Source organism: Camelina sativa, chromosome 10, assembly GCF_030686135.1.
Source record: "Camelina sativa cultivar CO46 ecotype springtype chromosome 10, ASM3068613v1".
NCBI classification, from domain to species: Eukaryota; Viridiplantae; Streptophyta; class Magnoliopsida; order Brassicales; family Brassicaceae; genus Camelina; species Camelina sativa.
The window spans coordinates 14417260-14429625 of record NC_141889.1 but is presented as its reverse complement, the minus strand read 5'-3'; the positions used below and the strand labels follow the sequence as shown (position 1 = coordinate 14429625).

The 12366-nt window shown below is 32.6% G+C and overlaps 1 protein-coding gene and 1 long non-coding RNA gene across 3 annotated transcripts; one reads left to right on the top strand and one right to left on the bottom strand.

Annotated features, from left to right (window-relative positions):
* Positions 1 to 4337: 4337 nt before the first annotated feature.
* LOC104719064 (uncharacterized) lies at positions 4338 to 7908 on the bottom strand. The gene is made up of 2 exons (XM_010436908.3): positions 6249 to 7908; positions 4338 to 4712 (listed from the first exon to the last, which is right to left on the bottom strand). Exons 1-2 carry the CDS (start codon positions 6833 to 6835, stop codon positions 4622 to 4624), a joined length of 678 nt encoding a protein of 225 aa, XP_010435210.1. The 5' UTR covers positions 6836 to 7908; the 3' UTR covers positions 4338 to 4621.
* Positions 7909 to 10315: 2407 nt separating this feature from the next.
* On the top strand, positions 10316 to 12051 carry LOC147936140 (uncharacterized). 2 transcript variants are annotated; one of them, XR_015569296.1, is made up of 3 exons: positions 10316 to 10489; positions 10658 to 10741; positions 11789 to 12051. It is a non-coding gene; the product is annotated as an uncharacterized LOC147936140 (long non-coding RNA). The 2 variants fall into 2 exon arrangements; XR_015569297.1 differs by having other exon boundaries at positions 10430 to 10484.
* The last annotated feature ends 315 nt before the right edge of the window (positions 12052 to 12366 follow it).

Genomic DNA, 12366 nt, shown 5'->3' with positions numbered 1-12366 from the left:
ATATTTCCAAGTAGGATTAAGACAAATTGGTTTTTCCTTCTGTTATAAATATGACTGCAATTGCGTTGCAGAACATATAAGTTTTACAAGAGAGTTACTAGTTTGAGAGATTGGGAGAGCCTTAGGTTTTGAGTTATTTTCCTAAAGGTTTAATAAAGAGAGCAAGTTCTTTGTTAATTTTCTTCTTTCAAACTATTGTCTAGTGAATCTATACTTATGTAGTCGTTTGAATCAAAAACCCATATCATTTTTTGTATGTTTCTTAATGAATAATTTTGTATTTTTTAAATATGTTTATACCGTTTTTCTCTTGATTGTATTGGTTTGTCCATTTTTGATTATTATTATTATTATTATTATGTTTAATCAAATTTTATTTTCCATTTTGTTTGTCCAGGTCCAAATGGGCATATCCATATTAAAAAAAAAAACGTTTGTATGCAGGGTAAATTGGTTTTTAAATCCATATATAGACCGTTTCAGTTTTAGTTGCTAAAGTGTTACCACTTTCAACTAGTCGTTGGGAGTAGTGGGATCTTACATGACCCGAAGCGTCACACATAAATCGGGCAGCGGTGCATACGGATGGAAAACCATCTTCAACTGACCCCTCGGTTTATATTTACGGTTATGCCAAAAACATGTTTTAACTTTTAACCGTCAAAAATACTTTGATTTAAGACTTGTATCGATATTTTTTATTTATTTAAACTTTTAGCCCCAAAATAATTCAATTTTGATGTATTTTTGAAGATGTTGTGTTGAATGAAGTTTTATAAGGTTTAGAACATGTGGTGAAATCTCTACTAAATGGCTGTAATGGATGAGACATGGATACAGAGATACATCATAGATGTCATAGTGGTGATGCAACAATTCAGAAAAAAAGAGTTGACAGAACTAACACAGGGGATAAAGTAGAGCAGACACAATGATTAAGTAGAGCAGATCTTAAGTAGTACTTGGTGATCGTGCTGACACAGTGATTAACACAAAACAGAAAAGATAAGGTGTTGAATCAAGAACCTTGCAGTTAGATATATGAGAGGTTGTATTAAACGTCTGAAGCAGTTCTTGTACTAGTCCGACGTTAATACAGGAAGTAGTACAAGAAGCTGAATTGAAGAGTTTGAGTACAGAAGCTTAAGGCCGACTTGGACAAGCCACATGGCGGTTGTTGAGCTGGATGAACATCTTGAATGGAAGATTCAAGATGAGATTATGAAGAGAAACTTTCCTTATCCAAAAAGAAAAAGGAAAATTCTCAGTTTCCTATTTGTTGTATAATAGGAAAGTTGCCAACTCTAGGGGTTGGGCAATTGATATAAATACCAAAAGGGTGCTTCATGAAGACTTGCGCGCTTCAAGGTATTCTCAAGATATGCACACAAGATGTGTGGTGTCGCCCCATCAATAAGATAGAGAGATCTTTTGATGGTTCATTCATCTAGAAAAGAATGATTCGATATCATAGCAATTGTAATTGCAATCTTGTTCTAGTGGATTTGTTCTGGACTAGGTCCCGGGGAGTAGGAAAAACCGAACTCCGTTAACAAAGCTTGTGTGTCTTATTTACTTTATGCACATACAATCTCGAAGTCGATCATACACATACTTGAACATATAGACTTAGCCACAAATATGCGTTTTCAATTGGTATAACAGCGGTGCTCGATAGAGATTTGTTCTTGTTTTGGGTGTGGTCCTAGATTTGTGGCTAGAATGAAGTGAATAAGAAGAAACATGTTCATGAAGATATAAGGAAAGAGATCGAGCATTCAGATTTGTGTGAAGTTTCAGAGCCAAAGTAAAAACAAAGTGAGGTTCGTATAAAGTTCCAGTGCTCTTGAAGAGAAGTCATCAGAAGTTGCATTGCATCCGGTTCTCTGTTCGTTGCTGGTGAAGAAAAGAACCGAGAGATATTGTATTTGGATGATCAATTATGAATAGATGATAGAGACTCATTTGACACGAACATGAAGAGATTTAAAAAAAAAAATCGATGGATCATGAAGAATTTTTTTTTTTATATATTCACAAGGATTAGGATTAGGGGATCCATACGAAGTTTCTGAATCGAAGACTTGGAGGGGATAAAAGAGTTGGTTTAATGTGTCTGGTTAACTTAATGAGAACCAAGAGATGACCGATTTGTTTTAGAAGAAGAAAACGTTGGATTGTGTACTTTTGCAGATTTCTAAGAGTATCGAAGATTCTTTTGTTGGGGCTGTTGTTTATCATCTTCTCTGTTTGGGAAAATATAAGAAAAGGGTTGCAAGCCTCTGTTGATCTAAAGACACATAATACAGAGAGAATCAGATTAGAAAAAAGTGAATCGGTGAAAGAGGTTGCAAGAACTATGGAAAATCATACAAAGCTTTGAAGAAGAAAGATTGTCAGGCGGAAGAATTCTGTTTTTTTTTTACGGTCTCGGAGCAAGCTTTTATGATCGCCTGACAAGAGATTGGAATCTATAAAGATTGTTGATACATCGAGGAAGGAAGAAATTAGAAGCAATAATCTTACTTGTCAGATTCGTGACAAGAGAGAAAAAGGCGGAGATCTCGACGGAAAGAGCTGTCTGATTTAAAATTTGGATAAAGATCAGGTTTCGAGCTTGGAAGCGAGAGAAAATCATAGAGATGAGAAAGAGGATTAGCAATATTTGCTAGGAGAGAAATTGCAAAAGAATGGAGAATTATGATATGAATTTGGTTTCAGTTTTATGATATGAAGTCTTGAGACTCGAGCTCATCGGAAGTCACAGAATCGTTCTCAGAATGCTTTATGGTTTTTCTTGCTGTCAGGAAAAGATGGAGGAAGAAGAGTGAGTTTACTAGTTCTTTCCTGCTGATATATTCTCCGTGATTTGAAAAGAAAGGAATAAGTCTCAGTGGAGAATCATGACCAGATAAGTGTCCCCAAAATCTGGGCTACATGCTTGTCGGTTTCAATTGGAGAGTTGATGTTATATGTAGTCATCAAAGAAGCTCAGCAAAAGAGTCCACACTGGAAGAGGCAGTGATATCAATCAAAGTTGCAGTTCGTCTTCTTGGGCGTTTTGTGGTGTGTCAAATCCAAAAGTGGGGAGGACCAAATCTGTTTTTGGGTTTGTGTATAGTACCAACCATGTGGTATTTTGGATGAGTCAGAAGATACATCTTCAGTATTTCATCATAAGGTTTGATTGTCTGAGTTGTCATTACTGGCAAAAGAAACAGGTCGAGGTGAATTAAATCTGGTGTTAGGATTTCAAATTTATTGAGAAGTTTCTGAAATGGGGAGCAAAGAGTATATGTATTACAATCATGAAAGATAATGGATGGATTTTTTGAGAAAGAAGAGAGATGAATTTCATGGTGAAGATACTCACCTGTAAAGTTGAATCCAAATGTCATAAAAGAGTTGATAAACTTCGAAGTTTCAAGCTCAAGATAAAAATCAAGAATTCTGGATTCTGTTGGTGAAGCGTGAGGTTTTGTAATCTGTGTTTACAGGTCTGACGAAAAGAAGCTTTTGTGTTGTCTTTTCTGGTATTTGATTTCCCCTTGGTTGGTTAAGCTGTTTCTGATCAACGAGAAGAAGATTTATTTTCAGTTGTTGGGGCTCATAGATCGATTAGTTTGGAGCTGTTTATGATTATGGTGTCTGAAAATTCTTGGAATATTGGCTGGTTTTAGGATCAATAGAGCTTTGGAGCTGAATTTGAGTTTGACAGTGGTTGAGGAATCTGCTGCAGGTAACGTGAAGTCAATTTGGGGTTGATGAGGACTGTTTTCTCGGCTGGAGTTTGGTGTTGTACTGGGAACTTGCAATTTTGTGAAGATGATCTCAAAGGGAGTTTTCAGTTGGTCTTGAAATTAGAGGCAGGAGCGAGATGACTGTGATATTATTTTCATAGTCAAAAGTTGTGGATGTTATAAGCTTAAACGAAATCAGTATGTGATGTGGCTGCAAAGTAGAGAGGCTGGATTTAAAGTCAACAAGGGGGGGGGGGAGAAGATTGTTGCTAACCACAAGCAGCTTCTTATAAAGATCCAAAGTTATAAAAGATCGAAAGCAAAGCAAAGAGGGATTAAGTTTCTTTGTTGGTGTGATCATGCAGCCATTAAAGAACTACTGCTACAGAGACTTTGCTGTGTTGTTTGATGTGAAAGTGGAGACTACATCTCTCGATTGTTTAAGTTGAAGTAACAATGGTGTTATCGATGATTTTAGGAGTGTTGGTTCTAAATGGTGATGATCTTGTTAATGCTCTTGTTCTTGTCCAAAGAGCAGAGAAAGAGATTTTTGGTCTTGATGGGACCATCAATAGTTCATGACGTGGATAGAAGAGATTTTTAAAAGACAGGGTCTCATGATGTGATTTATAGCTCTTATATCACGTCTGAAGCAGTTAGTTTTATTTGGAAACAGACCTCCGATTTTAGTTCTGAAAGAGGTTCTGAAAACTTGAAAACAAGATCTTTCTAAGGTTATAGAGATATCCCTCTGATTCCTTGTGGGTTGATGGGAAATTGCTCTCAAAGTTGGATGCTCGCAGGTCGTATCAGTTTGGATCTGTCTTGCGAATTTGATCATAACTTGCTAACCGTAAACTCAAATCGTGATCCGTTTCTTTCTATGTTTTCGTATGACTGCTGTGGATGTTGTCACCGAATTTCATAATTTTCTGGGATGTTTTGCTACTCCGTTTATGATCTGCATCAAGACTGCATCAAGACAGAAACAAAAATAGCTTCATTACAAGTTGATGGAGCTCAAAGTATAAGATATACAAAAACTGGATATTTGGGTGTTTTGTTCTGAGTATGATTAAATGTCTGAAGCATATATGGCTCAATTTCAAGAAGGTGTTTGTTGGTTCTGAGTTACCACAAGCTGTAGATCGGATAATTACAAGCATATGACTTCAGTTTTAAAAGGTTAACTGCAAATGTTGGAGATTCCACTGCAAATTACAGCATTAAGGTTATGAAGATTACTGGACTCTTAGAGATTGTCTCCCAGGCAGAATTTTAGTTGCTTCAAGACAAGAAGTTGTGGAATAAATTCTTGAAGGCTAGCCTGCAGATCATAATTTTAGAGATGATCTCAATTGGTCATGTATAAATGTATGTGTCATTAACAAAGATCATAAGCAAGGTTGTCTGAATGAAGAGATGAAAAGAGATCAGTGAGGAAGAGAGAACTGCAGCCATGGAGGAGAAGAACGAGAAGAGGAGATATGGACTGCATCATCAACCTAGATCAAAAAAAAAAAAAAGAAGAAAACAGTTTCGAGATGTCTGTTTTAAGGCAACGTTTGATGGATGTCTAGTAATCTGATCAAGCTGAAATTTTGTGAGGAGCTTTATGATAGTACGGACGTGAGATTCAACGTTTGGATTGAAGTTTTGACGGTTGAATTGCATTTTATTCTAGGATCTTCAGTCTGTTCCGGAATCAGTCTATTAGAAGTTTCAGTTTTGACCAGTTACAGTGATGACATCAAAGGAGGACCATATGAACTCAGAATGGGATAAAATTTGGCAGAGGTACTATAGACATGTTGAACTAGATTCTGGTATAAGAGAATTGGATTTGGAGCCCGTGAACATAGTTGAATGATAATATTGCAGAACAGTTGATTCAGAGTCTTATGCACCAATGAAGTTCTAATGACATGGAAGGCCAAGAGTATAGATGTTGAAACATGTTATGGTAGCTGGCTGGAATCTAAGAAGAATGCTGAAAAGCGTTTTTGGAGAAGGTTCTTGGCTCATGGTGGTAATGTGAAGAATTTTCAAGTGGAGTTAGGAGTAACACTTTGGAAAGGAAAGAGTTGTTATGTATGTGGTATTTAGTGATGGCCTGCTAGTATATATTTTTGTGTATGCTGCAATTTTTTTATGAAGTATTGCTAGATCTGTTGGCGGCTACAGTTTCTGGTGGAGTTTTGTGTTCAAGGTTTTTTTTTTTTTTCTCAAAACTCTTTTTTTATTTATTAATAGAAAATACGTTTACAATTCTTTTGTTAAAACTATTTTCTATTTCTCTCAATCTCAAGTTCTTATATCACACCTTGACTCTTGCTGGGTAAATGTGCATAAAATTCACACACAATCTCCTTCACATAACTAGCCAATCCTGACATAGTTGCTTCTAAATTTTCATTTCTAATTAAAGCCAAATATCCCCATTCATCTTCCTTGTCAAAATCAACCACTCGTTCCTCTATGAAGTCTCTAGAGAAAAAAGATTTGTACCTCCTTTTTGCTTCGGCTGAGAAGAAATATTTGGACCGAACCGGAGACTTTGTCCTAAGTTCTTCATCTTGTTTTTGTCGCTTTTTAGAAGAAGATAAACCCAAATGCTTATAAACTCTCTTTTTTCGAGCAGCTCGATCCAACTGTTTTTGAACAGAGATTTCAGTTGAATCAATTTCTTCATCACAAGATGAAATTTCTTGATTGTTTTCTTCCTTATCTCCTCTGCTTTCTTCGGATTCGACATTTGTTTCTTCTGGTGAAGCTTCAGATTTTGTTGATTCTACAATTGATTTCTCAGTCTCATCATCCTCAGATCTACTTCTTGTCTCTTTGGTAGTAATTCCAACAGTTGATTCTTTGTCTTCTTTGTAAAGAACAAGATCCATCCCAACTTCTGTGTCACTCGGATCATCAACAAGCTGTGGCTGATTTTCATCCCCGTCTAATCGGAATTCGCATGCAACCCGTCTTCCTCCAATAGGCCCTCTCCGAGTAGCTCTCACCATGATCAACGATTCGTAAGCTTTTCTTCGTATAAAAAGGGGGAGAATGACGATTGTCATGAATAATACATGATGTAGCATGAAGTGAGAGATTGAAGGAGATTTAAAACTCAAGTCATAAAGGGAGAGATTGAAGATATTATGATGACTAGTTTTATAAGATGCCTGGAATTGAAAATTCAATCATCTAGGGAGAGATTGAAGATGCAGAGCAGACTAGTTCTAATAGGTGCGTGGATTATAAAACTCAATCACCAAAGGAGAGATTGAAGATGTTATGTTGAATGAAGTTTTACAAGGTTTAGAACATGTGGTGAAATCTCTGCTAAGTGGCTGTAATGGATGAGACATGGATACATAGATACATCATAGATGTCATAGTGGTGATGCAACAGTTCAGAAAAAGAGAGTTGACAGAACTAACACAGGGGATAAAGTAGAGCAAACACAATGATTAAGTAGAGCAGAGCTTAAGTAGTACTTGGTGATCGTGCTAACACAGTGATTAACACAAAGCAGAAAAGATAAGGTGTTGAATCAAGAACCTTGCACTTAGATATATGAGAGGTTGTATTAAAGGTTTGAAGCAGTTCTTGTACTAGTCCGACATTAATACAAGAAGTAGTACAAGAAGCTGAATTGAAGAGTTTGAGTACAGAAGTTTAAGGCCGACTTGGACAAGCCACGTGGCGGTTGTTGAGCTGGATGAACATCTTGAATGGAAGATTCAAGATGAGATTATGAAGAGAAACTTTCCTTATCCAAAAAGAAAAAGGAAAATTTTCAATTTCCTATTTGTTGTATAAGAGGAAAGTTGCCAACTCTAGGGGTTGGGCAATTGATATAAATACCAAGAGGGTGCTTCATGAAGATTTGCACGCTTCAAGGTATTCTCAAGAGATGCACACAAGATGTGTGGTGTCGCCCCATCAATAAGATATGAAGATCTTTTGATGGTTTATTCATCTAAAAAAGAATGATTTGATATCATAACAATTATAATTGAATCTTGTTCTTGTGGATTTGTTCTGAACTAGGTCCCGGAGATGTAGGAAAAACCGAACCTCGTTAACAAAGCTTGTGTGTCTTATTTACTTTATGCATGTATAATCTCCAAATGGATCATACACATAGTTGAACATATAGACTTAGCCACAAAATGTAAGTGACATCAATTGTTTGACCAAGATTAAACCGTCTAAATAACCAATTAAACTTATCTTCAAAAAATATTTCTACATATTTTAAAAACTCAATTATATAGTTTGAATGACCGATATGATGTTATTTTCTTCTTTTTTTTTTTAGTCAAAGTCAAACAACTAAAGTAGATACTAGATACTATCAACATTTAACACTAGATTTAACACAATCGTGGTCATATAACTATTAATCTTAAGGGGGAAAGGTTTCTATAACCCCTTCAGATAAAATTGTGGTCATTAAAATTATTTCACCACAATCCTAAACCTGACCCTAAATTAATAACCCATTTGACCAAAAATTATCATTTTTTGACTTACCAAATAAAACCAATAATTAAAGAATATATAATAGAAAAACCATAGACAAAGGTGACAAAACTAATATCGTTACTTCCCAATATCTAAATATCAAAAAGAGAAAAGGTGAATTGAGTTGTAAATCTGTTTAATTTCATAAGAATTGTTGATAAACAAAAATTTGTTTCTCAAGCAGTAAATAACGATCACTGAATTTCTTCAAAACCGAATATGATATTGGTAAAATATTTTCTACCAAATGTTTTGTAGAAAATTGCGTAAGAAAACATCTATCCATACTATTAGTGTGCTTGTTTGAGTTTGAACCTTATTTTTATTTTTATTTTCTCTCAAGAGTATTCTAACAAATATTTGTTATATGTATTCTCTAGCCACATAAAAAATGGCCATGGAGAAGTTTTCATCTTTTCTATTACCGTTACTGATGGTGTTTGCTTTCATCCTTCCATCAATGATTTCAGGTAACACATATTCTTTAAAGCTATTTTTGTGTGTGTTTATTTGTATGATATGTCCATGAGGGACTTGTAATTTTCTCTTACATTTAGTTAGAGAAAAAATATATGCGTAAATCTTTCGTGAAAAATTGGATAAGTGACGTTAACTCTTTAGAAAGAAATATGGCTATTGTAATTGGAATAAAAAAACATATGCTATGGTAATAGAAATTTATAAAACGATTAATTGATCATTTTGTGGTTATGATCTTTGTTAATGTGTTTGTTTATGCAGTTGAAGTAATACCATGCATACCAGGAACAACGTGTTCAAACAATCTAACATGCGATGTACTTTGCAAATTAAAAGGATTCAAATTAGGAGGGTTCTGCCACAAATATGTAGGCAAAAAGACCGGCGATTGTTGTTGTCATCCAGGCTTTGAATCTCAAGACTCTTCCATAACCGATGATATTAATTAATGCACTAATTCCTAATTAATTTCTCGTTTTATATGTATCAGATTAATTAATATATATTCAAATATGTTTGGAGATGGAATTAATCTCTTGTATAACTTACACAATTGGCTAAGATAGGGCCCCTATTAGATCATCTACATACTATAATTTGTTACGTAATACATAGTTTTAGTTTCTAGTATTATCTCACAATTATCATTTTTAGTGTCTCTTACTAATATAATACTATTATTTTCGTGTACCTTTAGGCTTAAAACTTTTTTATGAGTCTTAATTTTTTTTCTTTATGTTTTGTTTATATGTATTGGTGAGAAACTTACTTAATATCTCATCAGTATAATATTGTTTTAGTATATTTTAATATCTGGAATGTAATTTAACTTATATAATTATTTTAAAATTTATAGTATATTAGAAAATTTCTAATAAATATATTTCTAAAATAGAAAATTATACTTCTAACATATTTACTTTTTTTTAATTACTATGTTTGTTTATATAATCTACAATAGTAACAATAATAAAACTGTAAAATACTATTAATAAATAAAATTATTTTAAAATTAAGTATAAAATTAGATAACATAAACACACACACACACACACACACACACATATATATATATATATATATTTAATTAAATTTGTAAGCTTTTTCGATTTTATTTATCATAATAAAATATGAGTCATTTATAAGAATATCTGTGTTTTTGTGTGGGTCTCAAAAAACTATACTTTAATATCTTATTTATTTTTAATTATTTTAGTACCACATAATATTTAAAAATTTCTCTTAATATGAACAAATCAACTATGTATAAAATATATCTGGTAAAATTAATTTATGTTAGACTTTTTAATTTATATATTTTAAAAGTAAATTAAAATAAGTAAAAATCAAGATCTAATATCTATAATAAAATAAAAATAAAAAAGATCTAATACCTACTGATCAAATAAGAATAAAAACAAATAGGCTTTAATGGAAAATCCATTATATATTATGGACAGTCTTAACAATAAATGTAAAATAGATAATATGATGTTATGTAGAATTTGACCAGATTAAGGTCTAAAGGTTCAATTAAAATAAATCTAAAATAGGGGAATTTATTATTGCTGTCAATATATTGACTTTTAAAAATCAAAATTTTGAACTTCGTAAACTAGTTTATAAATATGGCTACTTTGGTATGAAATCTTGAAAACTTTCTAATATTTAACAAAAACTAGTTATTATCAAATTGTGTAAAATAATATTTCAAGATCCACATCCCTTAAGTATTTGTAAGGTATTAATTTTAGTCTATACATTTCTTCCTATTATCATTGTTTCAACACGAAATGGAACTTTTCTTAACCTTGATTTTAAACTTTACTTTTCAATTTTTTTTTTTAATTATTAGGTTTCTCATGAGATTGGATATATTTTGACAAATTTTTTTCTTTGCATCATGCAGCAACACAACTAATGGGAACCAAGAATTTTTCATGTCTTGTATTGTTGATGGTGTGTGCCCTCATACTCCTACCCATTATTTCAGGTAATGCGTGTATTTTATTAAGGGTTAAGTGTCGTAAAAGCAAAAAAATATATTTATTTATCTATATTTTACAATTTTACGGAAATAGATGATTTAAAAAATTAGATTAATAATATTTTAGTTGTTTAATATTAATTAAGATTAAATTATTTTATTGTTAAATGTTTCTGAGGTTATCCTCACCAATTAAGTTATTCTACTGTATAATATATTTCGTGAAATATAAATTGGGTCAGTCACCTCCATTATTGTGTTATTTTAAAGGTGACCATATAAATTGGAGAATAGTGTGTTGTAGAACTTCTAATTTTCTAAATAAAAAGTTCGAGTTTAGTTTTAATTGGAGAATAGTGTGTTGTAGAACTTAAGTGCTGAGAAAAACCTTGGTGATATCTTTCTTTCCAACTTCTTCAACTCGATTTAGGAGATAGTTTCACATAATTTCCATGTGAACCAATTTTAGTTTTTGTAAACCTCCGACTGCTACCTTTTTTAGTGGGTCCATATCTATTCTAGGTCAGTAGAATTATTTTCATTTGACGGTCGATTTGTTATGTTTGGAAGGCTGTAAAGACTTGTTTACCGATATTACAAATTACCATATGATATGTCTACATGTTTAATGCTTATTTGCACGGTTTCGACAATCACTTTTCTTAAAATCACTCATCCTAAAACTATTCCAACATAAATATGGTTAACTGTGAAATTCTTTTAGCACGTTTGACCGACATAGATGACCAAATCAGTTATTTTATATATTTTTACACGAATTATGATATTTCTAAAACCGGAGTGTTATAATTATCCCTATATAAATTGACAGATTCCAACCCAATTCTTGAACAATCCTTTTGAATGCCAAGATCTTTGATTTGAGCTATCGATATGACTTCCACATCTGTTAAAGTTTGTTATGCAAACCTTAGTGATATTGATTCCAATACTGTGTATGATTTTTAAAAAAACATACATAATTAAACATAATCAGAATCAGTTTGATTTTCTTGTAATCTTATTAATATGTTTGCTTTTTTAACAAAACAGGAGGAGGGAGAGAATGTTATCTTCAACCAGGATGTAAAAACTCAATGACATGCAATGAGTTTTGCTATTATAAAGGATACAAATTAGGAGGGTTTTGTGAACGCTATGGTGGCTCAAATAAGTCTGGCCATTGTTGCTGCTATTATTAGCTTTGAATCTCAAGACTCTTCCAAATTGCATGATAATAATGTACTCATTATATTAACTAATCCATTATTTTATGTGTATTCCTTATATCAGAATAATTAAAATTCTCTTGTATTTTTGTATATGTGTTTTCTCATAACTAATCTTTAGGTATGAGAAAACAAATGAACCCAAAAACCGAAACCAGATGAAAAAAAAGTGGAACAACTAAAAATTACATATATTTGTACTCAATACTCGAATGGGTACTTACAAAATATTTGTACTAAATACTTAAATGAGCGTTCAGTTACCAAAGATTACTGAGACAGCTATCCGAATAACCAAATATATGTATATTTTCTAGTATTTTGAACCCGATTATAACCAAAATCTATCAAAATATTTGAAATTTTACCCATATAAGACTTGTAAGTTATAAATTAAAGATA